Source organism: Achroia grisella, unplaced genomic scaffold, assembly GCF_030625045.1.
Source record: "Achroia grisella isolate CSIRO2021 unplaced genomic scaffold, CSIRO_AGI_Agris_v1 utg841, whole genome shotgun sequence".
In the NCBI taxonomy this organism is placed as follows: Eukaryota; Metazoa; Arthropoda; class Insecta; order Lepidoptera; family Pyralidae; genus Achroia; species Achroia grisella.
This window is the reverse complement of record NW_026713039.1, coordinates 2,157,426-2,184,485: the sequence shown is the minus strand read 5'-3', so window position 1 is coordinate 2,184,485 and position 27,060 is coordinate 2,157,426. Positions and strand designations below refer to the sequence as shown.

Here is a 27,060-nt window from a genome sequence, read left to right as displayed (position 1 = left end):
TATATTGTTTAATTGATTAAATAAATAAAATTACTAAAAAATAAAATATATATATTCTTGAATTTATAGTATCAGTATAGATTATACTGTTGGGTATTTTACGAACTTACGGCAATTTGTTACATAATATTATTTCAGATCAATTCTTGGCTTTGATATCGACATAAACTCAATTACACGGAACCAACCAGTTTCTTTAGACGACAACATATATCAATTCCTCATAAACACCGACCAGGTTGAAACTGAACTGGATTTGTCGGAAAATCTCGACGCAGCATTGGAACGAGATGATTTAGTTTACATTCTAGACGACGGTACACAAATAAGAGCTTCACAGATACATTTTGATAACGAAGATCCCCATGTAGATTTAACAGCTGAAAAAATACCATTCGTCAAATATGCTGATAGTGTTTCTGATGAATTAGATTCAGAGAATGTTAAGGAAGAAGACACCAGGAAGTATAACATTGTTGAAAGTCCCGTATCACGATGGCCTAGTCAAAGTTCCAGTCCCAAAAGCTTTGTCAATCGTCTACCTTTTAAATTAGTTTGTAACAATACCTCCAGCTTTGAAGCACAATTCAATAAATATCTAGAAACTAATTCTAAAACATACGCAACTTTGAACCCTGCTATTAATAGAACTAAGTCTCCACGAAGTGTAATAAGTGAGAATTATAAGAAGTACGATGAAAATTTTAATAAAAATGATGACGTTGTATTCACTAGAGAAGCGGTCCTTAATATGTTTAAAGATTCTCCTGTTGCATCATTACCTTATGAGAGCAATGTATTAGACAAAAGAAAGCATGTAAGAAAAACTGATCCTTCGAGGCTTGTACACAAGTCTTGGAATCCTAAACCGTATGATGATGTAGTTGTTATAGCAGACAATGAGAATAGAGATTGTTTCATTTGTGGAAAATATGTAGAGACAGATAAATTATATTTATTTGATAAAGAAGATCAAAAAATACATAGATCTTCACCGCAAAGAAAAACATCCACACAATTAAAGATTATATGTGAAATTTGTTTAGGTAAAAATTTCAAGCCGTGTCGAATGAAAGGACCTAACCAGTATTTGAGTTCTGACGAATATTTAGTAATTAAAAATAATCAGCAGTATATATTTCAGAAAACCAATGATTTCACTTATAACCGTGGATTGTCAGTGAACGACTCCATAGATTTCAATGCACCTGTATCGAAAGATAATGAAAATATGGAATTTGTAAAAGTTGAAATAGGATCTGATGGTGAAATTATAACTAAACCCATAGACAATGACCTGGACTCATCAGATGATGTAATTGTAGTTAAAGACGATGGTAAAGATGATAGTTCGAGCGGCGTTGAGATCATAGAGCCACAGGAAATAGACGACATTGTCATTGATAATTTGGATGAAGCTGACGAACGGGTTAAGGAGTTTTTGGGGAAATATCATTGCGACGAGAATGCAGAGTCGAGTGAATTGAAGTGCCGGTTAGTAGTTTATTGTTCTTACTTTTAAATTTGGAACTGTAGACTTAATGCACAGGCAGTCTAGACTTCGAAGAGGTGCAAGAATGAAATTAAAGTAATCTTATTAATATTAAAAACAGGAAAGTTTGTAAATAAGGATGGATAGATATTTGTTACTCTTTTATTCAAAAACTACAGAAAAGTTTTTGAAGTAACTTTGCGGTAATATAGATTGTACATCGGAATACCACATAGGCTATAAATTTAATGCTGGGGAACGCGTACACGCCTAGTAATTCAATAAAATAACTTTCAAATAAGGTTTTTTAAATACCGATAGAAAAGTGACTTTTACTGGCAGCTTGCCCGCCATTCTTTTTATAAATTATGTTATTTTGATAACCTTGACACTTTTGACTTTGTCTTGCGAGCCACAAGTCAAAGTCAAAAGGGACATAACAAAGAGACTCTTTAAGATTATTACATACATGTAAAAATTTATCTGGTTATATTAATTGTATCTATAGCCATCAGTCTTTGGAATACAGTTTATTTGAAATGTCTCTAACAGTATTCAGTCAAACTTCCATTTGAAGATATATTCCATTAGAATATTATATTTTATATATTATTATATTTCTTTTTCGGACTGTTGTCCGCAGCTGGCCTTTACATTTTCACCGGACGATAGGGGCGAATGCAGATGGCGACTTATGGAGCGGCTGAAGGCCAACTTCCGCCTGACGGATACGACTTTAGTCTGAGAGAACCGTAATTTTGATTCTCGTTTGTATTGGACGATCGATTGGAGGGGAATATTTATTACAATTTAATTCAAAATATGTACTTCCCTGCGCTAATAGTATTTGCTGGCGTTCACCAATGAAAGATGATTACATAATGAAGTCTGATTACTTAGGGATCATGACTATATCACCAGGGATTCATCACGACGGTTTCTAGGGGGACTGCAAGGTTATCTACCTGACATTGCTCACTTTTTGCCAGGACTTACACTAATGAAAGATGATGAGGACGTAGTCTGATTAGTTAGCAAACGTGGTGATATCAACAAGAATTCATCAGAAAAGTTTCTAGGGAGACTGCAGGGTCATCTACCTGATATTCCTCACTAGAGGACACTTTTCCCCACGACATAATGTTAATCACATAACTTTCAGATTCTGCATGAAAATATTCGCAACAATTACAGAGGTGACAGAACATAATGAGTTGCATAAATATGAATACGAAGATGGAGTTGTTTATCCTTGCCCGTTATGTGATTATGGTGAGTGAACTGATTGTTCTCTATGCTTTATTTTATTCTCCATGGCTATATTGGTGATTGTTTATGCTTTTTCTTTACAAATAAAGTATATTCTATCTAAAGTTGAGGTTGGATAAAATAGAAACATATGCGTAGCGTAGGAGAATGAGTTCAATACTGCGCATGTTTTATGTTCTATTGCTACGTAGATACCTTTGTTTTATATGAGAACAACACAGCGCCATCTAGTCTCAAGATCAAGTGTGGAATCTAAAATTTTCCCAATTAAAACTTAATGACTTAAAGTACTAAATTATAATTTTATTTCAGGATATGCTAATGTCAAATGGCTCAGAGGTCATCTGAAAGCTGCCCATGAAAAGAGAGAGAAAGATGTGAATAAAGACAGCACTGGAAATGAAGGTACGTAAATAGGTTTATAGTGTATAGATATTTAATCGAATTAGGTGTTATTTTCCGGAAGTCCATTTCACTACTTGATGGATTAATATGATTTTGTTTAATTCCGCTACAATTAGCATGTGTGAGACCACAAATATTCGGTGTGGAAACTTGACTGCCGTTACGACCTTCCCTAATAGCAATCAAATTCCAACCATTATTGAGTCTACACCCATATCGCGATATCAAAAAGTTTCCACACCGAATATTTGTGGTCTCACAATTTGATTTGGTAATTTCAGGAATTAGTGGTTCGAATTGAAAAATTCTTTTTGTGTTGGATAGTCCATTTGTCGAGGAAGGCTTTAAGCTATATATCATTACGCTACGAACAATTGAAAAATATTGCAAAAGGTGGGGAAATAAAATGCAGACTAAGTTCTGCGGGTCAGCTAGTAGTTTATATAAAGGAGAAAGCTATGATTTTCTCAAAATTATGCATAAAATTAGATTAAATCAATAAAAAAAACATTACACACATGTATATATACTCTATTATTTATTGTTATTTCTCGTTCAAAAAAGATACTTTTGTATTTTTATATATGGTCGCATTTCGACCAGTGGGCCAGCAGTAATTATTATAATTATCCTGTAATTATTTTAGGAGAAGACATTAAGTCAAAATCAGCATCACCAATTGCAAAGAGAACTAGAAGTGCTATTAAAAAGAGTGACGGTGATGAAAAACCGACGGGTCTGTTATTTTATTCATAGTTTGTTAATATATTTTTGTGTGAATAAATATGGCACCTGCCTGCGCTAACGGTATACGCTGGAAAGGCACCAGTGGAGGATGATAGGATGATAAAATCAGGTCAGTGAGTGGTGAATTCACCAGGAATTCACTATTTTGAGAATGTGTATCGAATATTTGTTATGATATTTATAACACAATCTCTGCTTATCTTGGAATTGCACTGTTATTTATTTGTATTCATAACACAAGCTCTGCTTAGCTTGGAACTAGATGGCGCGGTGTGCAAAAACCAAGATTATTATTTTTGTTGTTTTTTAAATCAATATTATGTATCAAACCAATGGAATGCGTAGGAACGAAGATAATATTTTAACAAAGGTGTTACATATGAATGTGGATGGTTATAACGGCAGAGGAAGGCCGAAAAAGAGATGGATGGACTGTGTGAAAGATGATATGGTAAGAAAGGAAGTAAATAACGATATGACTGCGAACAGGGATGAATGGAAGAGAAAAACATATACGACGACCACAAATAAATGGGATAAGGAAGAAGCAGATGATGATGATTATGTATCAAACCAAACCATGAGTGTCTTAAAAGAATTTGACAGACCTCGTGTTGCTTTAATCTGGCACTGAGTTCATTGTAAAGTGCTATAGACAGTTTTTTTTCGCACTACTCTAATGCTGTTAGCCGCAGCTGGCCTTTACAGCTTCACCGGACGTTAGGGGGCAAGTGTAGATGGCACTCCAAACGCGCGGAAGGACTTATAGAGCGGCTGAAGGCCAACTCTTGCCTGACGGATACGACATTAGTCTGAGGGCACCACTAGGGGTTCGAACCTCGGCTCAGGCCGTCGTAATTTCGATCCCCGTTTAAATTGGACGGGGGATCGATCAGAGGGGCGCCCGGGGGCGCCGGACTATAGAAAGTAATGGGACCTACAGGTCCCATAACTGACGGTTACTCTCTTGCCTTCATTTTATTTTAGCATTTCTAGGCATAGTAGTAGATTATCATCTTTATTTGCTTCTTCTTTGTACCATTTGTCGGTCGGCAGAATATGTTTTTCTCTTACATTCAATTTAGTAAATTTGCCAGAAAAAAAAATCAAATGTGTTATAAAATATTTTCTATTTTATAACACATTTGATATAAAATTGAAGAATTTATAAATGATAATAATGTTTTTGTAGAAAATATGTAACTTAAAATTCATAGCGCTGACAATGTTATCTGAATTGAACAGAGATAAGTGCGTAGCGGTTTCTATGTTAATTGTCGCATGCCTAATCCTTGTTGTTAATTAAATATAAGTAAATCAATATTTATTTAAAAGAGCAACACACAAGTTTCTTGCTTATTCTTCTTGTGATGAATCTGCATTCCGAATAAGCGGTAGAATAAAAAAACTTGACTATTCAAAAGTGCTTATATTAAGTTTATTTGAATAAAGATTATTTCTAATTTCTAATTCATCCCTGTTCGCAGTCATCACGTTATTCACTCCCTTTTTTACCATATCATTTTTCAGACAGTTCATTCATTTTTTGGCCTTCCTCTACCCTCATAACCATCCACATTCATATGTAATACATTCTTTAATTGTTTTTTTATTCTTGCAAAAACTAGTATCAGTCGGTATAATAACAGCAAATTATATTTTCTAGAAAATTCCGAGATTGAAGAAATAAAGCAAACAGAATTGAATCACGCATCGGTTAGTTCTATTGTATGTTAGATGTTATATATGATACTAAGTATATTCTCCCGGCTTTGCTCAGATGATCATAAATTTGTGAGTTTGGTATATTTATTATTAACACTAGCTACCTGCTCCGGCTTTGCACGGGTGTACATGTATTATATATATCTTACTGTTGAATCACTTTATCTATTAAAAAAAATTGCTTCTATATACCTTGCGTAGTTTTAAAGATTTAAGCATATATAGGGACGGACAGACAGCGACAGCGACTTTGTTTTGTACTATGTAATGAGATCACTGTTTTAAACTTTTTTCATAACAGTGTTAAGCATTATTAACATATTTTTTATCTAAAAGGGTCGTACATAGTGTAACTGATTGCTGCCTGTACTTGGATGATATATGAGGAATTTTTATGGGAGCCTTAATCTCACCCCCACCATGTTATAGTGTACATGATATAATTGGCATTTAGGAAAGTATTTTCACTTAAAACATAGTATAGCAATTGTAGAATAGTAGCTCAAATCTGGAGTGCAATTTATTAATATGGACATAATTCTTCAAATAGCCCGACTGTGGCCAGCTGACGACCACAGTGAAGGTGGAAGTAAAGCAGGAGCGACAGGAAAGCAGCGACGACGAGATCTGGATTGTACAGGCTACTGACGACGGCCTGCTCGACCAACTTCTGCATACTGCCGAGGTAGTTTACTATTTAAAAGTATTCTGTAAGAGGGAACTTTTCAACTATGAGGTATGAACACTTGGGAATGGGTAAATGGGATAATTTACCCATTCCCAAGAGTTCATATACATGTTAAGGTAATTTAATATAAGGTATTTCAAGACAATTTACACAGCGCCATCTAGTCCCATGTTAAGCAGAGCTTGCTTTTTGTATTTTAATAGTTTAAAAAAATAATTGACTATTTATTTATGAATGAATGAACACCATAGAAAATAGACGAGGAAAAATGTTAGGGCACTTGATACGGCACGATGATTTCATGAAAATTATTATTGAGGGGAAAATAGAAGGAAAGAGGGGGAGGGGAAGACCAAGGAATAGCTACATCAAACGAATTGAGGACAAAATGGGAGTCGTGTCGTATCAAGAATTAAAGAGCATGATGGAAGATCGCGGAAAGTGGCAAGAGCTCCACCGATAAGAGCGTAGCTCTTAAATTATGAATGAATGAATGAAGCTCTTTATTGTTCCTCTCACAGAAAATACAATTACATATACAATTATGTATAATATGATTAAAAAAAAAACAATACATATTTATATACACTTAACTGTAATTTTTCTCGTATACAGGACAAAAATAAAGAAAATAAACCTTCGAAGAAAACCTTCAAATGTATTAACTGCAGGTAGGAATGCAAATTAACTTTACTAGGTTTAGTTTAGTTTCGAAGTGGACTTTGTCGTACCTCTAAGGCATGGTTACCTCAGTATCACCAAATTCTATTGCGAAGCATCTTGAGTAAGAATAGCTTCGCTTGAAGAGTAGAATAGGCAGTGAAAAAAGATTCGTAAGTGATAATTAATTATGAAACTGTACTAGTTTTCTTTATAAATGAGTAGAAATAGAAATAGAAATAATCTTTATTCAAATTAGCTTATTATAAGCACTTTTGAATAGTCATATGTTGATTCTACCACCCATTAGGAACGCAGATTCATGACAAGAAGAATGAGCAAGAAACTTGTGTGTTGTTCTTTTGAGTGTGAGTTTACAAGTATTATATCTCCATCATATACCTCTAGCGTTATGACCAAGTGATGTCCATTTTTTTACGAACTACAGCACCTGTGGAGGTGCTGTAGTTCGAAAAAAAATGAATTATTAAATAATATCTACAGTCCGGCCGGTCAGAGTTTGCGTTTCTGACAGGTCGAGATCGAATGGGGGATGTAACTTTGAACTGACGTACAATTTGCGGCAAAATTTTAAATATCTTTTATTTACCTTATTAACGAGTGATAACATTAAAAGTTTAATAATTATTCCAACTTACAATGTACGTATTACTTTTGGCTTGATTTATTAACAAATATAAAAACAATAGTTTTTAAATGTCAAACCACATCAAATTGCGCTGTTTCAAGGTTATGTCAACTGTTTCTTTTTGTAGTGATTAAAATAATCTTGAAACGGCGTACTTTGATTTAGTTAGACTTTTAAAAGGTATTGTACTTAAATATTAAATGCAAACTCTGAACAGCCGGGCTTTACAGTGACTAGAAAGGATGATTTTGAATTACTTCTTGCAGCCAAACGTTCACATCCGCCGAAGGCCTCTCCTCTCATAAATGCCGTCGACGAGGCAGGAAACCGAAGGCACAGAGCAAAGGCAATATCTTATGCGTTCCTACAAAGGAAGATTTTATTAAAGTAAGTCATAAGTTGAATTGTTTTGATTTAGACAGTAATCCAAGATGGCGGTGATAGAGGTATTGTTAACTGTCGTCTAAATATGTATACTAAATAGTGGTCTCTCGATGGTCGAATTTCGACCATAATTAATTTAAATTATAAGTTTGAACATTATTAAGGTTCTATTGACAAAGACTACTTCTATGCATGTGTCAAATACATGTAGTGTGTGTAATAATTTTTTTAATCGATTTAATGTATTTTAAATGTGAAAATACATAGTTAAATTATGTATTTATTTTATTTATAAAATAAATGAATGTTATACAAATTCAAAATATGAAAAAGGTTACCTGTCAGGTTACAATATAGGTACCATACAAACCTCACAAAGTTATAAGCAACCGGGCGAATTCGGAGCAAATTACTAGTATCTACGTATAATAAAATCGTGATGAGGCGAAAACTATTTGTATATCTGTTTATATGTTAACCTTTCATGTAAAAAGATTTGAAAAAAAGAATTGTGTTGAATTTTCATAATACACTTACATATGGAACTTAAGTCGTACTTTAGAGGTAAAAGAGTCATTGTTTTGCCATATAAAATAAAAGCGTTATTAAAAAAGCTCAAGTCAACTTGTAGAATAAAGGAAGCCGAGAACAGTATAAAGATTAACATACAGGAGGAGCCGCCAAAGAAAGAATTGATTTTATGGATAGTGTAAAAAATGTTTTGTTTTTCAGAGAGCACAAGGTAGACTGCGCCCTGTGGAGAGGCCGTCCAATGATTTATTGGTAGAGGTATGTTACAAGTAAAATACTCATTATATATATACACATAACAAACACCGTGATACGAGAATTTTCGTGTCACGGTGTTTGTTACCATTAATAAATTATGTGTGCTTGACAATCAGATGTTCACCGATTCTCTGACCTACCCGATGGTCTGAGAATCGGTCAATATATATATATATTGACCGAATCTCAGATAAGGGTGATCCAACCCTAATAATAGATTAAACACAATTTATTTTTAAAATTTTCATGATTAAAAATACATACGACCTACATTTTCATCATATTTTTTAATAGTTAGCGGGGTTAGCTACTATATTTGTCTACTCTGACTATAAGATAACATTGTATGTATTACAGAGACCTCGCAAAAGGAAGAGCAAGCAGCCAACGTCAGATCCACAGATTGTCACGTGTCACAATTGCAATGAGTCTTTCACCTCTAAAGTACGACTTAAGTTCCATATGTAAGTATACTATACAAGTACTTGATGCCTCTGAAGGCGTAGGTCTGAACCTTCCTACGTGAGCTTACGTTTCACCTGATGGTAAGTGAGATTACCACCACCCTTGAGCACCCGCAACTCTAGGAGAATTGTAAGTGCGTTGCCGGCCTTCTAAGAAGGAAAACTCTTTTCTTCTTTAAGATTCTACAGCAGTACCAGTAGCAGTGGTCAGGTTTCCGCACTGAATGCAATGCAACCGCAATTATAATTTTTGTAATATGTTGTGTGATTGTTTTGTATGGGCTAAATAAATATACTTTACTTTCTTACTTCTTTCAGTGATTAGTGATCCCACACATACTAGTGGTAGCGGAATTAAACAAAATGATATAAGCAATAAAACCTATTTTTTTAATTAACAGGCAATTTCATGAGGCAACAGGCATGCTTTCCAACGGCAAGTATTCATGCCTGGAGTGCGCTAACGCCACCTTCAACACTGAGTCGGAGCTGTTCGATCACGTGCACTTCCAACATGACAAGCAGAAGCGCTGGCAGTGTCCTGTCGCTGGTTGTGGGAAGACTTTCTACCTCAGGTAACACTGACTTAGAAAGAAATTACGTATATACTATAATATCAACTCTATACAAATATATAATAAAGTACTGTAGGTATTTAGATGCGCTTAAATTAGTTTAAAATAGAACTACACAAATGGCTCGTAGAAGATGTTGTTACTCTTTGCGAGAATTGACTTAAAATTTAAAGTAACTAAAAAATTTAATCATTTAATCTTCTGTTTGTTAATTTGTAAGTCATTAAGAAGAATTGTAATTTGTATGCCTTCTGAATATGATGCGGACATTTGTACCTAAACACTTGTATGATTTATAATCCAAATGTCCAAGCAAATAAATTATCTATCTAACAAACCGAATATGAATACTAACTCTTCTAACAATTGCTATGAACGTTTGTCACAGTTTGTGAACCTTTGCCTATATACATGGATAGCAACACGCACATCACTTCATCATATAACCCTCATTTACCACTCATCTACGTTTTTCTTATGTACAGAGCAACACTAACAAAACACAGCCGCGTACATACAGACACGCGGCGTTATGTGTGCGTAACTTGCGGCAAGCGTTTCTTGGACAAGCAGACGTTGGACGAGCACGGCGTTACGCATTTACAGGTCAATTTTTAATGTAATTGGAATTGGCTCGTTCAATGTCTGCTTGGGCTTCTATGGCGTTATGCATTGTACGGCATTACGCATTTACAGGTATTTTTTTTTTATATAATTGGAATAGCAAATAAACTCAAGCAGACATTAGATGAGCACGGCGTTTCGCATTTATAGATCATTTTTTTACATAATTGGCTCGTCCAATGCTTGTTTCAGCTTGTATTACGGCGTTACATTTGTATGGCGTTACGCATGTACAGGTCATTTTCTTTATGTATATGAAATAGCAAACAGGCTCAAGTAGACATTGGACGAGCATAGCGTTACGCATTTACAGGTATCTTTCTCAAGCGGATATTGGACAAGCATGGCGTTAGGCATATACAGGTTATTTTATTGTTATATCATTGGAATAGCAAACAAGCTTAAGCACGACGTTACGCATTGACAGGTATTTTTCTCAAGCGGATATTGGACGAGCATAGCGTTAGGCATATACAAGTCATTTTATTTTTACTTAATGGAATAGCAGACAAGTTCAAACAGACGTTGGACGAGGACGGCGTCACGCATTTACAGGTATCTTTCTCAAGCGGATATTGGACGAGCATAGCGTTACGCATTAAAGGTTTTTTTACGTAATCGGAATAGCAAACAAGTTCGAGCAGACATTGGACGAGCACGGCGTTACGCATAGTGCGCTCCACTTCGTCTTATAAAATTTGTCTCTGACATAAAAAACAGATTAAGTATAGTTCGTTATAAATAGAATTCACACATCATATTGTAACGACTGTTATCCCGGATAAGGTAGTCAAAGGCATTGGTAATTGTCGACGTCGTGAGGAACTCATGTGTACACACATGCTATCCCACTCACTCAATTCACTAAACTAAAGGGTTTAGTGAATTGTCCGTACATTTAGATCTATTTGTACATGAGAAATTGGAGTGTATGTTTGTAATATTGAAATAACAGTATTTTACTACATGTATATGAATTAGAATACGGTACATACCAAATTAATATTTTTCACAATTTTTGTCTGTCTGTTTGTTCCGGCTAATCTCTGAAATGGTTGGACCGATTTTGATGGGACTTTTTTTTGGCACGTAGCCGATGTAATAAGAAGTAACTTGAGCTACTTTTATTTTGAAAAAAATATTTTATTTTAGAAAAATAAAGTTAAATTCCACGCGGACGAAGTCGCGGGAACAGCTGGTTTGTAAATAAAATAAATAAATAACTTGTATGGATTGGTAGTTTCAAATATTATTTTATGTCCCAACAAAACTCCAATAGATCAAACCGTTCCAATGTCACGTATGCCTGAAGCAGCTGACGCGAAGATCCCGTCTGAGGATGCACCTCCGAGCTCATGAGGAGGAGCTCACTCCCAAGCTGGTGCTGGTGTGTGCGGTGTGCAGCCGGGCCTTCAGGGACCAGCAGGATGCTCAGGTATTTTGAGGTGTTCTAAACATCTTTTCAAGATTTTTTAAATCTCTAAAAGTCCCCCGTCCAATTCAAACGGCGATCCAAATTACGAAGTCCTGAGCCGAGGTTCGGACTCCTAGCAGTGTCCTTATGGTGTATTGTATATATTTGTATAATAATCATTTCACATTATTACCTCTTTTCATGACAACTGGCCGCTTACAGACAACACAGACACGTTCCATAGGTCACCTATAAAATATTCTCACGTCATCCATCACTCGCCTTATACAGCTCTGTTCCATATATACATTTTCTTGTAAATCTTATATTCTAATATACCAATTATTTGTTGAGAATCTATTTTATTTACAAAACAATTATTACCGACCCCACGCCCTCAGACTAAAGTCGTATCTGTAAGGCGGGAGTGGTCCTTCAGCCGCTCCATAAGTCCTTCCTTTAGTTTGGAGTGTCATCTGCACTCGCCCCCTATCGTCCGGTGAAGCTGTAAAGGCCAGCTGCGGACAGCATTAGAGTAGTCCGATAAAAAAAATAACTTACATTATTGTATGGTTTAATCCAATTTTTAATATCTTTTAATCTACTACTATAATATACCACCGTTCGCGCACTTTTCGTAGAATGGAGTACAAGGTTTTTGCTTTCATTTATTAATATTATGATACTCATTGTAATATATTTAATAGGAACATGCAATAAGGTCCAGTGAATGCATACAAGAGTTTACCAACGAGCTGAAGGAAGAAGAGGACGTGCAGTTGTCACCGACCAGCGGACTTGTGCGGCAGGCTGTACATGTTGCTGGTATGTGTATTTTTTTATGGATGATAATGGAATGGTGCACCCGCCTGCGTTAACGATTTACGCTGGCGAGGCAACAGTGATGATAAGATGAGGGTGAGGTCTGGTCAGTTAGTCCATCGTGACAATTCACCAATTTATCACAGTTTCCAAGGGGAACCACGTGGAGGTCAACCTGACATGGTACATTGCTGGCAATAAGATTATCAGTCCACATTACTAACAACCCCCTTTCATTCGTTTATTCATAAAGATGAATAAAATCTCCATGACTGATTTTAATTATCATGGGGTTGATCAAGAATGGTATATTAAGGTTTCTAGGTCGTCAACGCGCACCTGACACCGCTGGTGTTTTGGCGTCCATACGCTACGGTAAAACCTATATCTGGAGTATAGCCTTGTATGCGTGTGAGACGTGGACATTAAATCAAAAGGAAAGAGACAAACTGGAGGCTTTTGAAATGTGGTGTTGGAGGAGGATGGAAAGAATTAGCTGGAAGGATAAAGTAAGAAACGAAGAAGTACTACACAGGGTAAAAGAAAAAAGATAAATATTGAACACAATAGAAAATAGACGAGGAAAAATGTTAGGACACTTGATACGGCACGATGATTTCATGAAAATTATTATTGAGGGGAAAATAGAAGGAAAGAGGGGGAGGGGAAGACCAAGGAATAGCTACATCAAACAAATTGAGGACAAAATGGGAGTCGTGTCGTATCAAGAATTAAAGAGCATGATGGAAGATCGCGGAAAGTGGCAAGAGCTCCACCGACAAGAGCGTAGCTCTTAAATTATGAATGAATGAACGCTACGGTAACCGTTTATTGTCAGTTGGGCCGTATGCCAGTTTGTCACCATCGTAGTATAAAAAAATATATATATTATATTTTACATATATTGCAGACTCTCCAAAACTAAAGAAACCAGTGCAACGTCAAGTGGAAGCCACCCTGGCTGAACCTCTGCTGGCCAGTTTAGCAGATGAAGCACGCTCCATTATACGCGTCGTTGAGATTGAGAAGGCTTTCCGATGCGAGTATTGTGAAGAGTAAGTAGAATTCAATGACCTCTGTGGTTTAATGTTTTTTTTTTTCATGGATGATAATGGAATGGTGCACCCGCCTGCACTAACGGTTTACACTGACGGGGCACCAGTGGAGGATGATAAGGTGAGCATGAGGTTAGGTCAGTTAGCACATTGGTATAAATTCATCAAGAATTTATTGGGGAACCGCGTGAAGGTCAAATCCTAACCCAATTACTAATAATCCTTTCCACTCCGGTCTAGTCTAGTCATAGGGCTCCCTAAAATATGGTCGAGCGCAGTGATGGCTGGCTCATCCGTCATACTCGTGAACGAGTGCTGCTTGTAGGGACTGGTCTGCTCTTATCACTACGACTGATTTAATCTTATTGCATATTTATATTTGCCCCAAAAAATTAGTGCTGGTTGGTAGTTTGTATTCACACGTTTCGACTTGTAAATGTAAACTTATAAGGATTATTTAAAAGAGCAACACACAAGTGTCTTGGTTCTTCTTGTGATGAGACAGCTTTCCGAACGAGTGGCAGATAAAAAACAAGTTGTTGTGACTATTCAAAAGTGCTTAAATTAAGTTTATTTGAATAAATGATTTTCTATTCTATTTTAGGTCTAGATTCCTCGCACGATGCAAACTTTTGTATTCATGAGTATGATTATTAGTATCGGTTTAGGTATTTTCTATGTATTTATATCAGTTGTCTAGTACCTATAACACAAGCTCTGCTCACCGTGGGACTAGATGGCGCTGTGTTAATTGTCCAGGGTTATTTATTTATTGAAAATACTATATGTTTAATTATAGGTATATATTTAATTGTATGTGTATATATGTATATGTACGTGTATATTTTTCATATTTATAAATATTGAGTATATGTGTAATTGTTTATTTAATATTATGTATTATATATAATTATGGACTGGTTTATAATCTTTGTTATTATTATTATCTTTTTTTTTAATTGTTATTTTAAAAGGTATACCTACATTTTTTTTATTATTATTATTTTTAATGCACTGCCCACACAGATCTCTGTTTGCCCGATGGTTGACTGGGAGAAAATACCTCATGGTGTTAAGTCCGCCATATGCATCTATATTTGTGTATTTGCACATAAAAGATTTAATAAATAAAATAAATAAATAAATATATTTACTTATCTCTATTGTCTGTTTCAGCATATTTTATCTGGAAGATGCCCTCAACAAGCACCGTTTGATACATAAAGGCGTGAAGAACCCGTTCACCTGTCACATCTGCAAAGTTACCTTCGCCACTTATTCCAGGTGTAATATCAGAACTAGCATAAACTGCATTTTTAATCGTAGTATCCGTCATGCATTTTCACAGCTTCTTCATATAACTGGGTAATAAAGTTTATAATATAAACAGTGTCTAAAATGTTGCCCCAGCTGGGGGAACATTTTAGACTGCGACTGGTGACCCCATTCCTAGGAATATACCTTGCACGTGGTTCCTCCTGGAATCCATCATGATAAATTCGAGGTGAATTTAACACGATGTGCTAACTGACCTGACCTCATACTCATCTTATCATCCTCCACTGATGCTCCACCAGGTAAACCATTAGTTCAGGCGAGTGAACCATTCCATTACAATCCGTAAAAAAAAATTGCCAGCTGTCATTATTTTTTATGTAATTGGAATGACAAGTAATCTGATGGTAAGTGGTAACCGTCGTCCATATATATGAACAGTACTACGGACATCATATCACGCTCGTGATACAACTAATGAGTTACCATTCCAGAGTAGTAAGATGTCACGCCTCTTATCCTGTAATTTCACTGCCTAATCTGCACCCTACAACCGAAACAGCTTACAAAGCAAGCTTCTTGGTGGCTGAAATAGGTGATACTGAGGTAGACACGGAAACGACTTCGTTCAAACTTTAGTCCAGTATTTATTATAGTAATGGTATACAACAGGTGTACAACCCATAAAACAACCCATGGGTTCTACAAGCGACCTCTAGCTGACGCCAAGAAGCAGGCCAAGTCTGAAGCCCTGGAAGCTGGACCTTCGGCTACCGGTATTCTCGGTTACGGAGGATTTCCGGTAGTCAAGCACTTTCTCTGTGAGGTAAGATAGACAGGGCCGTCTTTCACTTATTAGAGGCCCTGGGCACATTAGGATATTGAGGCCCTTGTGACCATAGTAATAAAGCACTATTTTGTTAGAATAGATAGTCATTTTTGAACATGACTCTTTAGACGTATATGGGGAAGCCCTACCTTCAAAACAAACCAGGCAAAAATAATTTCAAAAAGTCGTTATCTGATGAGGCGTTTATGTTTAATAACAAAAACGAACAAATTGACCAATGGTCTGTAAGCATTTGTTAAGACTGATTTTCAGGCGAGAGTAGAGTAGCTATCGGTTATCGTTTGGTAATCGAGTAGGGACAGGACTAGACTAGGGGGCCCCAATCCATCGCGGGGCCCTGGGTACGTGCCCAGCGTACATAGTGGTGAAAAGGCCTGAAGATAGATAATAGATAGATAAAATCTAAGGTGAGATAAGAATGTTTAATCGTACATCTTTACATAGTATACAATGAAGTCGCTTCCGCTGTCTGTTCGTTTAGATCTTTTAAACTACGCAACGGATTTTAATGCAGTTTTTAGCAATAGATAGATTAATTCAGGAGGAAGGTTTATTTGTATGATACACTGCCTAATCTGCACTCTACAACCGAAACACATTTTACAAAGGAAGCTGCTTGGCGGCTGAAATAAGTGGGACTGAGGTACACACGCAATTTTTACAGTCTACTTTTGGTAATTTTCTATGTATATACGTTAGAACTTGCATTATTCAAATTAATCGTATGCAAGAAGAAGAAAGAGCCTAAAAGACCCTAAAGAAGAGAGTGGAATTCTTCTCCAGACTTCTCCATCGATCTGTTTTCATTTTATTATCCATTTGTTCCCTACCATTTTAATGTTCAAATTAATCGTATGCAAGAAGAAGAAAGAGCCTAAAAGAACTTAAAGAAGAGAGCAGAGTTCTTCTCCAGACTTCTCCATCGATCTGTCTTCATTTTATTATCCATTTATTCCCTACCATTTTAATGTTCAAATTAATCGTATGCAAGAAGAAGAAAGAGCCTAGAAGAACTTAAAGAAGAGGGCGGAGTTCTTCTCCAGACTTCTCCATCGATCTGTCTTCATTTTATTATCCATTTGTTCTCTATCATTTTAATGATATTGTCCTGGCGTAATGTAGCCTCCTAAGAGACAAATCAAAATATCTTCATTCATGTAGGTCTATTACAGACTTATGATATGTCAAATCTACCATCAGTGCTATCGAACTAAGAAGAACTCTTATTATTTTGAAATGAGCTTGTACACGATTACAAAAACCACACATTAATTTCTAAATGGAATCCAAAATCAAAATATATTTATTCATGTAGGTCACACACTCTTATGATATGTCATATTATTTTTTACATTGCACTGAATAAAATATTTTTCTTTCTTTCTTTCTTTCTTTCTTTCTTTCTTTCTTTCTTTCTTTCTTTCTTTCTTTCTTTCTTTCTTTCTTTCTTTCTTTCTTTCTTTCTTTCTTTCTTTCTTTCTTTCTTTCAAATCTACTGACAGGAGATTTGACATATCATAAGAGAACTGACAAGAAACTCAGCTCGTATTATTTTTAAATGAGCTTGTACACGATTACAAAAATACAGATTCATTATGAAACTCAAATTAATGAGAATAGAGTGACCACTATTGCAATTTTGCCAGAAGGAAATAGTTTAATAACCGTAATTCGAACAGTCCAAGACAGCACGCCTACAATTCTCCGGCGGTAATGGCTTACCATCAGGCGAGCCATAAGTTCGTTTGGCATACAAAATTATTCTTATATATAGAAAATCTGTTGTCTTTGCAGGACTGCGGCCGGTCTTATCTACACTGGACGTATTTACAAGTGCATCGACGTATGAAACACGCCAACCAGAATTTTATGTACAAGTGCAGTCAGTGTGAAGTCACATTTCCTAACAGGTTAGAATTACCCTTACTAGCTGTGCCCGCGGTTTCAACTGCGTGAAATTTATAGTCTATATGTTGTTCTGATGTATAAGCTATATTACTGTAAAGTTTTATCAAAATCCGTTCAGTAGTTTTAGCGTGAAAGAGTAACAAACATCCATCCATACTCACAAACTTTCGCGTTTATAATATAAATAAGAATAAGATTTATTTTAATAGGATTGTAAACAAGCACACGTCCCACCTGATGATAAGTAAATAAATAAATAAATAAGTCTTGACAATTAACACAGTGCCATCTAGTCCCACGGTAAGCAGAGCTTGTGGTATGAGTACTAGATATAAATATATAGTTTTTTGTACATACATACATATTATACATAGAAAACGCCCAGACCGATACAAACAATCATACTCATGAATACAAATGTTTGCATCGTGCGAGGATCCGAACCGGCGATCATCGGCAGTAAAGCGGTGAGATGAACCACTAGACCAACAAGGACGTCAAATTTAAATATAACCAAAAATATTTTTAAAAACTTGTTTCAGTTGGAGTTTGGCTTATCACAGAAAGAAAATGCATGGTAAAGAAGATGGCAACATTACGAAAATCACAAAGGAAGATTATAGGTAAGTGTCCTTAATATCTATACTTATACATATAAATAAAATTGGTGTGTCTGTTTGTAATATTGATATAACCGTTTTTTACTACATGCATATGAATATAAATACGGTACCAAAACAACATTTTTTACAATTTTTGTCTGTCTGTCTGTTTGTTCCGGCTAATCTCAGAAATGGCTGTACCGATTTTGATGGGACTTCTTTTGGCAGGTAGCTGATGTAATAAGGAGTAACTTAGGGTACTTTTATTTTCGAAAAATAAAGTTAAATTCTATGCGGACGAAGTCGCGGGAACAACTAGTTAAACATATTAATATAGGATGGTGCACTCGCCTGCGCTAACAGTATGCGCTGGAGAGCACTAGTAGAGGATGAGGTCAGAACTGTTATAGCCCATCGTGACAAGTTCACTAGGATTTTATCATGATTGTTTTAAGTGAGAACCGCGTGGAGGTCGCCTGTATTACCTTCGTATGGTGTCATATTTCATAAAACATACACCTATTTAAAATATTTAGCTGTTTGAAAGAAAAAAAATGTATTTTTGACAATAGTGTACGGACGTAAATGTTGAAAATATGTTGTGGAAACTTCGTATAAAGTTTTAGAACATATATTCTGAAACTAAACTAACTAAACAAAACTAAAACAATTTGCATATAAATTTTTATAAAAATCGGAGGTATGGTAACTAACATTGTGACAATAGAATTTTATATATAAGATTTTCGATTGTGTGATTTTTTTTTCGTAGAATTCCATGCCGAGACTGCGACGAGGTGCTGCCAAACAAAACTGCACTTTATAAACACAGGAAAAAGGAACACAGTGACATGTCGCTTGGGAACGGGAAATCCGGTACGTCAATACATAATACTTTAATATGTATATATATATATGTATATAAAACTCAAAGGTGCTTGACATAGTGATCTATCAACGCACAGCCCAAACCACTGGACGGATCGGGCTGAAATTTGGCATCCAGGTAGATGTTAAGACGTGGGCATCCGCTAAGAAAGGATTTTGATTCATTCCACCTCTAAGGGAATAAATTAACGCGAGCGAAGCCGCGGGCAAAAGAATTGCCATATCTATGTATGTATGTGTATTATTATTATTATTTTATTATATTTATTATATATGAAGGTATCCACAGAAAACTAGCGTCGTGGCACCCCGTCACGACATATGCTGAGTGGAGACCTATTTGATACTGTAAAATTAATATAAACCGATAAAATGTAAATTACAATTTTAAAATTATTTTCAGTGTACCAAATAAACAATTTTATTTCTTTCTTTTTTTCTTTCTTTCTTTCTTTCTTTCTTTCATTCTTTCTTTCTTTATATTTGTATTTTTTGAGAATGGAATAGTGCACCCGCCTGCTCTAACGGTAAACACTGCCGGGCCAGTGGAGGTTGATAACATGAACATGAGGTCAGGTCAGTTAGCACATCGTGACAAATTCACTAGGAATTTATCATGATGCTTTCCAGGGGGAACCGCGTGGAGGTCAATCCGACATGGTACATTGCTAGTAATGATGTCGTAAGTCCACGTTACTAACAATCCCCTTCATATTTAAATCTAAAGAAATATGTGTGTTTTTGATGTTTAAATATAGTAAATCAATATCAAATTGACGGTTGTACTGTTTATGTATATAGGTAACGGTTATCACTTACCATCCGGGTGGGCCGTGAGTTATTAATCTATGATCTGTATCATATATTAATGTATATTATAATGTATGTGTGTTTGTCACCTAACTCATAATGGCTGGACTGATTTGGATGAAATGAGACCCAGTAGGCGGCGACGTTTTACGTGTCTTTGAGAATGACTATTTATTAAAGTAAATCATGATTTATATCAGTTGTCTAAGTACCCATAACACAAGCTCTGCTTAGCTTGGTACTAGATGGCGCTGTGTTAATTGTCCTGAGATATTATTATTGTAATCTACTTTAATCTGTTACGACAAGCAATTGTTAGGAACTGTGTTCCGTAATAAACAAGTTTAGTAAGAGATTTGTAACTCTATAGATACATTCTGGTGTTCCCAGCAGTCTGTGGAGGATCCTGAATATTATAGGTACGTGTTCACTTTCAAGAAGTAATAATTTGAGATATTTCTGTTATAGATTAACTAATTGTTTAATTAAAAGTAATGACTAATCCTTACTTTAATATTATAAACGCGAAAGTAACTCTGTCTGTTTCGATTTCACGAGAAAACTACTGAACTGAATGTTTAAATAAATGAAATTTGGTAAAAGATAGTCTAAACCCTGAGAAAGGATATGGGCTACTTTTTAATGCGAAAAAAGGGTTGTAAGGGGTTGAAAGGAAAGATGCAGGGTTGTATGGAAGAATCGTCATTTTTAAAGGTAGAATCTTGAAACTTATTTTTTAGGCTGTTGATGAAATATGAATAAATATTATTTATTAATAAAGTAAAATTTTACCCTGTGCCTGCAGTTTCACTTCTCGATTACATTATATTATATCTATACATATAAATAAAATTGTAGTGTCTGTTTGTAATATTGAAATAACCGTTTTTTGCTACATGCATATGAATATAAATACGGTACAGATAAAAAATATATTTTTACAGTTTTTGTCTGTCTGTCTGTTTGTTCCGGCTAATCTCTGAACGGACTTTTTTTGGCATGTAGCTGATGTAATAAGGAGTAACTTGACTACTTTTATTTTAGAAAAATAAAGTTATATTCCACGCGGATGAAGTCGCGGGAACAGCTAGTTATATATATAAATTTAAGTTCATTATGTGCGTCACTTACCCTTTTTCTTATTATTATATTACTTTCTTTACCCAAAGGTAGTTTGGGAGAGATTGCTTAGCGATAAGACCTCACTTATAAATTTATGTATTATAATTATTTTCTATATATATATATATATATTTGGTGCAATGAAGCGTATAAAGCTATACTAATATTATAAAGCTGAAGGGTTTGTTTGTTTGAACGCGCTAATCTCAGGTACTACTGGTTCGAATTAAAAAAATGTTTTTATGTTAGATTGTCCATTTGTCGAGGAAGGCTTTAAGCTATATAACATTATGCTACGACCAATAAGAGCGGAGCTGCAATTGCAAAAGATGGGGAAATTAAACGCAGACGAAGTTGCGCGGGCCTGCTTGTAAATAATATAAGTGTTGTAACGCGACAGGGAGGTAGCAGGTTCGAATTCAGGCGCGGCTGCAGCCAGGGGGTACGGGTGTCGTGAGTGTGGGCGGAACTTCCGGACAGCGTCGATGAGGAACGAGCACTTCCGGATACACACTGGAGAGAGACCTTACCCTTGCGACCTTTGCGGAGTCGCATTCCGCAGGTGAGGTACTCTAGGACCAGAAAGGGTCGTCTTCCGTATGTGATGTACTCTAGGACCAGAAAGGGTCGCCTTCCGCAAGTTAGGTACTCTAGTACCAGAAAGGGTCGCCTTCCGCAGGTGAGATACTCTAGGACCAGAAAAGGTCGCCTTCCGCAAGTTAGGTACTCTAGTACCAGAAAGGGTCGCCTTCCGCAGGTGAGATACTCTAGGACCAGAAAAGGTCGCCTTCCGCAGGTGAGATACTCTAGGACCAGAAAAGGTCGCCTTCCGCAGGTGAGGTACTCTTGGACCAGAAAAGGGCACCATCCGCAGGTGAGGTACTCTAGGACTAGAAAGGGTCGTCTTCCGCAGGTGAGGTACTTTAAGACCAGAAAGGGTCGCCTTTCCGAAGTCAGGTACTCTTGGACCAGAAAGGGCCTTCCGCCTTCCTAGTACCAGAGAGGGTCAGCAGGTGAGGTACTCTTGGACCAGAAAAGGTCGCCTTCCGCAAGTTAGATACTCTAAGACCAAAAGGGCCTTCCGCCTTCTCTTGGACAGAAAAGTCCGCAGGTGATTCTAGGACTAGAAAGAGTCGTCTTCCGTAAGTCAGGTACTCTAGTAAAGTTTCATTAAAATCCTTTAGTAGTTTTAGCGTGAAAGAGTAATAAACATCCATACTTACAAACTTTCCTGTTTATAATATTATTAAGATACATTTCCTAATCATCAAAAACAATTATACCAAGCAGGTCGACAGCAATGCGCAACCATAGACTAATACATACGGGAGTGCGTGCTTGGGCTTGCGGACGGTGCCCGAAGAGGTTCCGAATACGTTCCGATCTACGCACGCACGTCAGACTCAAGCATCCGGCTTACTTGGCTGTTATAGAGGTTAGTAATTTTTTTATAGTATAGGAGACAAACGACCTTGCGGCTCACCTATTATCTGTCTTTACATGTTACGCTACTTCACGCCAGGACAAAAGCACCACAGACATCACATTATAATATGATTTTTTTAATTAATGACACGGGAATGCTATCTTGCGTTTAAGGTTTACGCTGCGTGGGCGCCAGTGGAGGATGATAAGATGAACATGAATTTAGGTCAGTTAGCACATTGTGGTAAATTCACCATAAATATACCGCGATGGTTTGCAGGGGGAACCGCGTGGAGGCAGGTTGACCTCCTGCTCATTGTCCTGTCCTGGTCATTTAGTACATTGCTAACAATGGAGTGATTAGTTCTCATTACTGACAATTCGTTTCGTATATTATGTCTGTATGTATTTACAAAAAAATGTACTTAAGTGTCTATAAACTGTATAGTTAAAACTCTGCTTAGTTTGGGACTAGATGACCCTCAATGAATTGGCCTGATTTATTAATAACTAGCTGTACCCGCGACTTCGTCCGCGTGGAATTTAACTTTAATTTTCTAAAACAAAAGATTTTTCTAAAATAAAAGTAACCTAAGTTTCTCCTTATTACTTCAGCTGAAGTAATAAGGAGAAACTGCCAAAAAAAGTCCCATCAAAATCGGTCATGCCATTTCAGAGATTAGCCGGAACAAACAGACAGACAAAAAAATTGTAAAAAATGTTATTTTGGTATATGTACCGTATTTATATTCATGTAGTAAAAAACTGTTATTTCAATATTACAACCAGACACTACAATTTTATTTATATATATAAATTAATATTGCAGGTTGTGGGTTTGAATCCGTCGCCGGAAGAGGTGATGGAACAATATCCCACAAGAGAAAGTGTTAAAATGTCAAAAATATGTTGTATTTTAAATTGTAATATAAAGTGAGATTATTAATTCAATATGACATTTCCACAAGAGTGATGTGGTAGAGTTTTTACAATTAGAAATAATCAATATCAATTTGCCTTTATATAATGTTCGTTTAATTTCTCTGAATCTCTTTTTAATAAATAATGTTGTATGTTTTATATGTTGTATCGTTTGTTTAAATATTAAAAATGTCTTCGAATATAGTATCAGTGACAGTTGCATTTGTCATTTTACTGACTGGAATTAATAATCGCACTTTAGAATGATCACTGTACTATAGGAAACAAATACACTAAACAATGGCTGCAGTCATTTGAATGAAACTTTCATTCAATACGTTGCTAAACGTTGGTCAGCATATAAATGTGTCTATAAATAATATTGAAATCTAGAATTACATCATCCTTACTTCCTTACTAATATTATAAATGCGGAAGTAACTCTGTCTGTCTCGCTTTCATGCCAAAACTATAGAATCGATTTAAATGAAATTTAGTACACAGATAGTCTAGAACCTGAACATATGGACATAGGCTACTTTTTAATCCGAAAAAAGTGTTGCAAAGGGGAGATGAAAGTTTATTTGGAAATAAATTTACGCTAGACGAATGTCGCGGTTGACCTAAGTTTGCTTTAAATCAAATCTACCGACAAGAAACTCAGGTCTTTTTTTCATCAAATGAGATTGTTACAATATTTTCGCATTACAATCTCAACCTCGGTGTTATAAACAATGACGACCTCGGTGGACTAGCGGTCAAGCACACCCTTTCATATATCGCGGGTTCTTTCGCACGGCACAAACATTTTATACATTAAAAAGCTAATGATCATTTGTCATCGGTCTAAACTATGAAATGTATAATATGTATGTATTTACAAAAACGAAAAATATCTATGTATCAGTTATCTGATAAATCAAATCTAGCTAGCTTAACTCAGGTCTAGATTTGTTGAATTTCAAATGAGATTATTATATTATTATTTGAAATACCATTCAAAAATATAGATTTATTTCTAAATTCACTTACGGAGAATGCAATGACCACCAGCAATGTTATTGTATTTTCCTCAAAAGTAATAACCAAGTCAGCAGCCGTTTACGAGTATGACGGACGAGCCAGCAATTATAATACTCGTTCAAATAAAAGATAATCTATATATTAATACGTATAGCAAAAACTTGTACCTACATACAAGTAAAAGCAAAAGTTCAAAGTCTTCGTGTATCGTTGCTGCTATCCCCTATATCTGCATCTTATTTGTGGCATATGTAATGTGTATGGTGGTATGTCCCCAGGGTACACGAAGCCTGGTGCCGAGCAGTGCGCGCGCGCTCTCTCTGCTGGGTGGTGTTCCTCGAACGGTGACCTGCAGCCGGCCGCTACTACCGTACTCTGGTTAGTTTTCGATAGTAGAATAGAATAAAATAGAAAATAATTTATTCAAATAAAATTAACTTAAGCACTTTTGAATAGTCATAGTTATAATTTAGTAAAATTTAGTCTACCGCTCATTCGGAAAGCTGTCTCATCACAAGAAGAATGAGCTAGAACCTTGTGTCCTCTTTTGAATAATCGTTATAACATTACATTTCCAATTCGAAACGTGCTAATACAAACCCCAACTAGCACATATTTTAATAAATTACTGCTAGTTTAGTTTATTTTATTATATTTAAGTCACACTAATCTGTGACTTAAATATAATAAAATAATTTGTTAATAAATTGCTAGCAATGTCAGGTTGACCTCAAGCTACTTGCTTTAAACATGACGATACTTTCATACAACTTTTCATCCCTTTCAGCCCGTTACAACCCTTTTTCGTATTAAAAAGTAGCCTATGTTAAAAATGACGATACTTCCATACACCCTTTCATATATCCCTTTCAGCCCGTTACAACCCTCTTTCGCATTAAAAACTATGTAATTTCTCAGGGTCTAAACTATCTGTCTACCAAATTTTATTTAAATCGCTCCAGTAGTTTTGACGTGAAAGCGCGACAGACAGACAGACAGAGTTACTTTCGCTTTTATGATATTAGTAAGGAAGTAAGGATTTTCAATTTCTGAACGTTCAAATTTATAATGTATAAAGGTATGGTTAACATTTGTAGAAAGTCAGCCGGCTCGCCGTGGAAGGGGTATAGCTAAGAACCCGAGAAGACCCAAGATCCTGCAGCGCGGTGGTACACCCCCATCGGAGCCCTGCAAGTACCCCATGACGTTGGCAGTCACCGGCGAGGTATCTTTACACCTTTAGTTTTTTTTTCGGATTACCACTCCATTATTATCCATAAAAAAAACTCAATAGCTTACTGGTGCTCACTCTACTGTTGGTGGTCACTAGATTCTCAATCTATAGATATAAGTTCAATCTGGTGGCAGCGTGTTAGGAAGGACCAATGTCTGTAATATGGTGGGCTCATCCGTCATACTCGTGAACGGATGCTGCTTGTAGAGACTGGTCTGTAGCCTATTTCCATTTGACAAAATTGCAATAGCATATGTTGTGGTCACTTTATTCTCCCTTATTTGAATTTAAAAATTATTTTTTAATTTTGAAACAAACACATTTGAAAATAATAAGAGCTAAGTTTCTTGTCATTTCTTCTCAGCTCGAAAGCACTCTGGTAGATTTTTTTTATTGATGGTAATGGAATGGTGCACCCGCCTGTACTAATGATTTATGCTGGCGGGGAGTGAAGGATGATAAGATGAGCATGAGGTCAGGTCAATTAGCCCATAGTGACAAATTCACCAGGAATTTATCACAATGGGTTCCAGGGGGCAACCGCATGGAGGTCAACCTGATATGGTACATTGCTACATATTATAAAAGTCTGTAATAGACCTACATGAATAAAGATATGATTTGATTTGATTGTTCATTCCAGGATTTAACAGAAGCAGATGTCCAACTGCTGTTGCGCGACGGTATGCTGGTGAATGGTAATCAGATGGTGCAGCTCGGTCTTGACGATAACATGCTCACAGAGTGAAGATGACACATAATATATGGGAATTAAGAATATAAAGAGGGCAGCACATTATCATATACTCGTATGAGTAGTATTTGATACTCTACAACAATTAAAAATTTTGTTAACTGTGGTTTGTTTTTTATTTATTATTATTATAATGTAGCTAGTATGTACATGAGACTTCATCCGCATGGAATTTAATTTTGCTTTTCTAAAATAAAATAGCCTAAGTTATTACATCAGCTACTTGCCAAAAAAAGTCTCGTCAAAATCAGTCAAGCCATTTCTGAGATTAGCCGGAACAAACAGACAGACAGACAAAAATTGTAATAAATGTTATTTTGGTATATATACCGTATTTATATTAATATGCATGTAATAAAAAACGGTTATTTCAATATTACAAACAGACTAATTTTATTTATATATAAATACTAGCTGTCCCGAAAAGATGTTTTGCCATGTATCGCTATTAAAAAAATAGGGGTTATTGGTAGAACGGTGAAAATA

The 27,060-nt window shown here is 35.9% G+C and overlaps 1 protein-coding gene across 1 annotated transcript in view; it reads left to right on the top strand.

Annotated features, from left to right (window-relative positions):
• LOC131852249 (zinc finger protein 721-like) overlaps window positions 1-26,616 on the top strand; it is a 41,227-nt gene extending 14,611 nt beyond the window's left edge. Inside the window, 29 exon segments of the mRNA XM_059202902.1 lie at window positions 139-1,494; window positions 2,655-2,764; window positions 3,074-3,178; window positions 3,813-3,902; window positions 5,580-5,629; window positions 6,189-6,323; window positions 6,942-6,997; window positions 7,902-8,022; window positions 8,752-8,808; window positions 9,166-9,272; window positions 9,674-9,847; window positions 10,333-10,453; window positions 11,751-11,906; window positions 12,593-12,710; window positions 13,618-13,762; window positions 14,939-15,046; window positions 15,710-15,863; window positions 17,682-17,797; window positions 18,338-18,418; window positions 19,170-19,273; window positions 20,466-20,491; window positions 20,720-20,726; window positions 21,653-21,779; window positions 22,508-22,652; window positions 23,472-23,506; window positions 23,508-23,565; window positions 24,865-24,964; window positions 25,684-25,811; window positions 26,464-26,616. Coding sequence (XP_059058885.1) covers window positions 139-1,494; window positions 2,655-2,764; window positions 3,074-3,178; window positions 3,813-3,902; window positions 5,580-5,629; window positions 6,189-6,323; window positions 6,942-6,997; window positions 7,902-8,022; window positions 8,752-8,808; window positions 9,166-9,272; window positions 9,674-9,847; window positions 10,333-10,453; window positions 11,751-11,906; window positions 12,593-12,710; window positions 13,618-13,762; window positions 14,939-15,046; window positions 15,710-15,863; window positions 17,682-17,797; window positions 18,338-18,418; window positions 19,170-19,273; window positions 20,466-20,491; window positions 20,720-20,726; window positions 21,653-21,779; window positions 22,508-22,652; window positions 23,472-23,506; window positions 23,508-23,565; window positions 24,865-24,964; window positions 25,684-25,811; window positions 26,464-26,568 — 4,195 coding nt within the window. The 3' untranslated portion in view covers window positions 26,569-26,616.
• The last annotated feature ends 444 nt before the right edge of the window (window positions 26,617-27,060 follow it).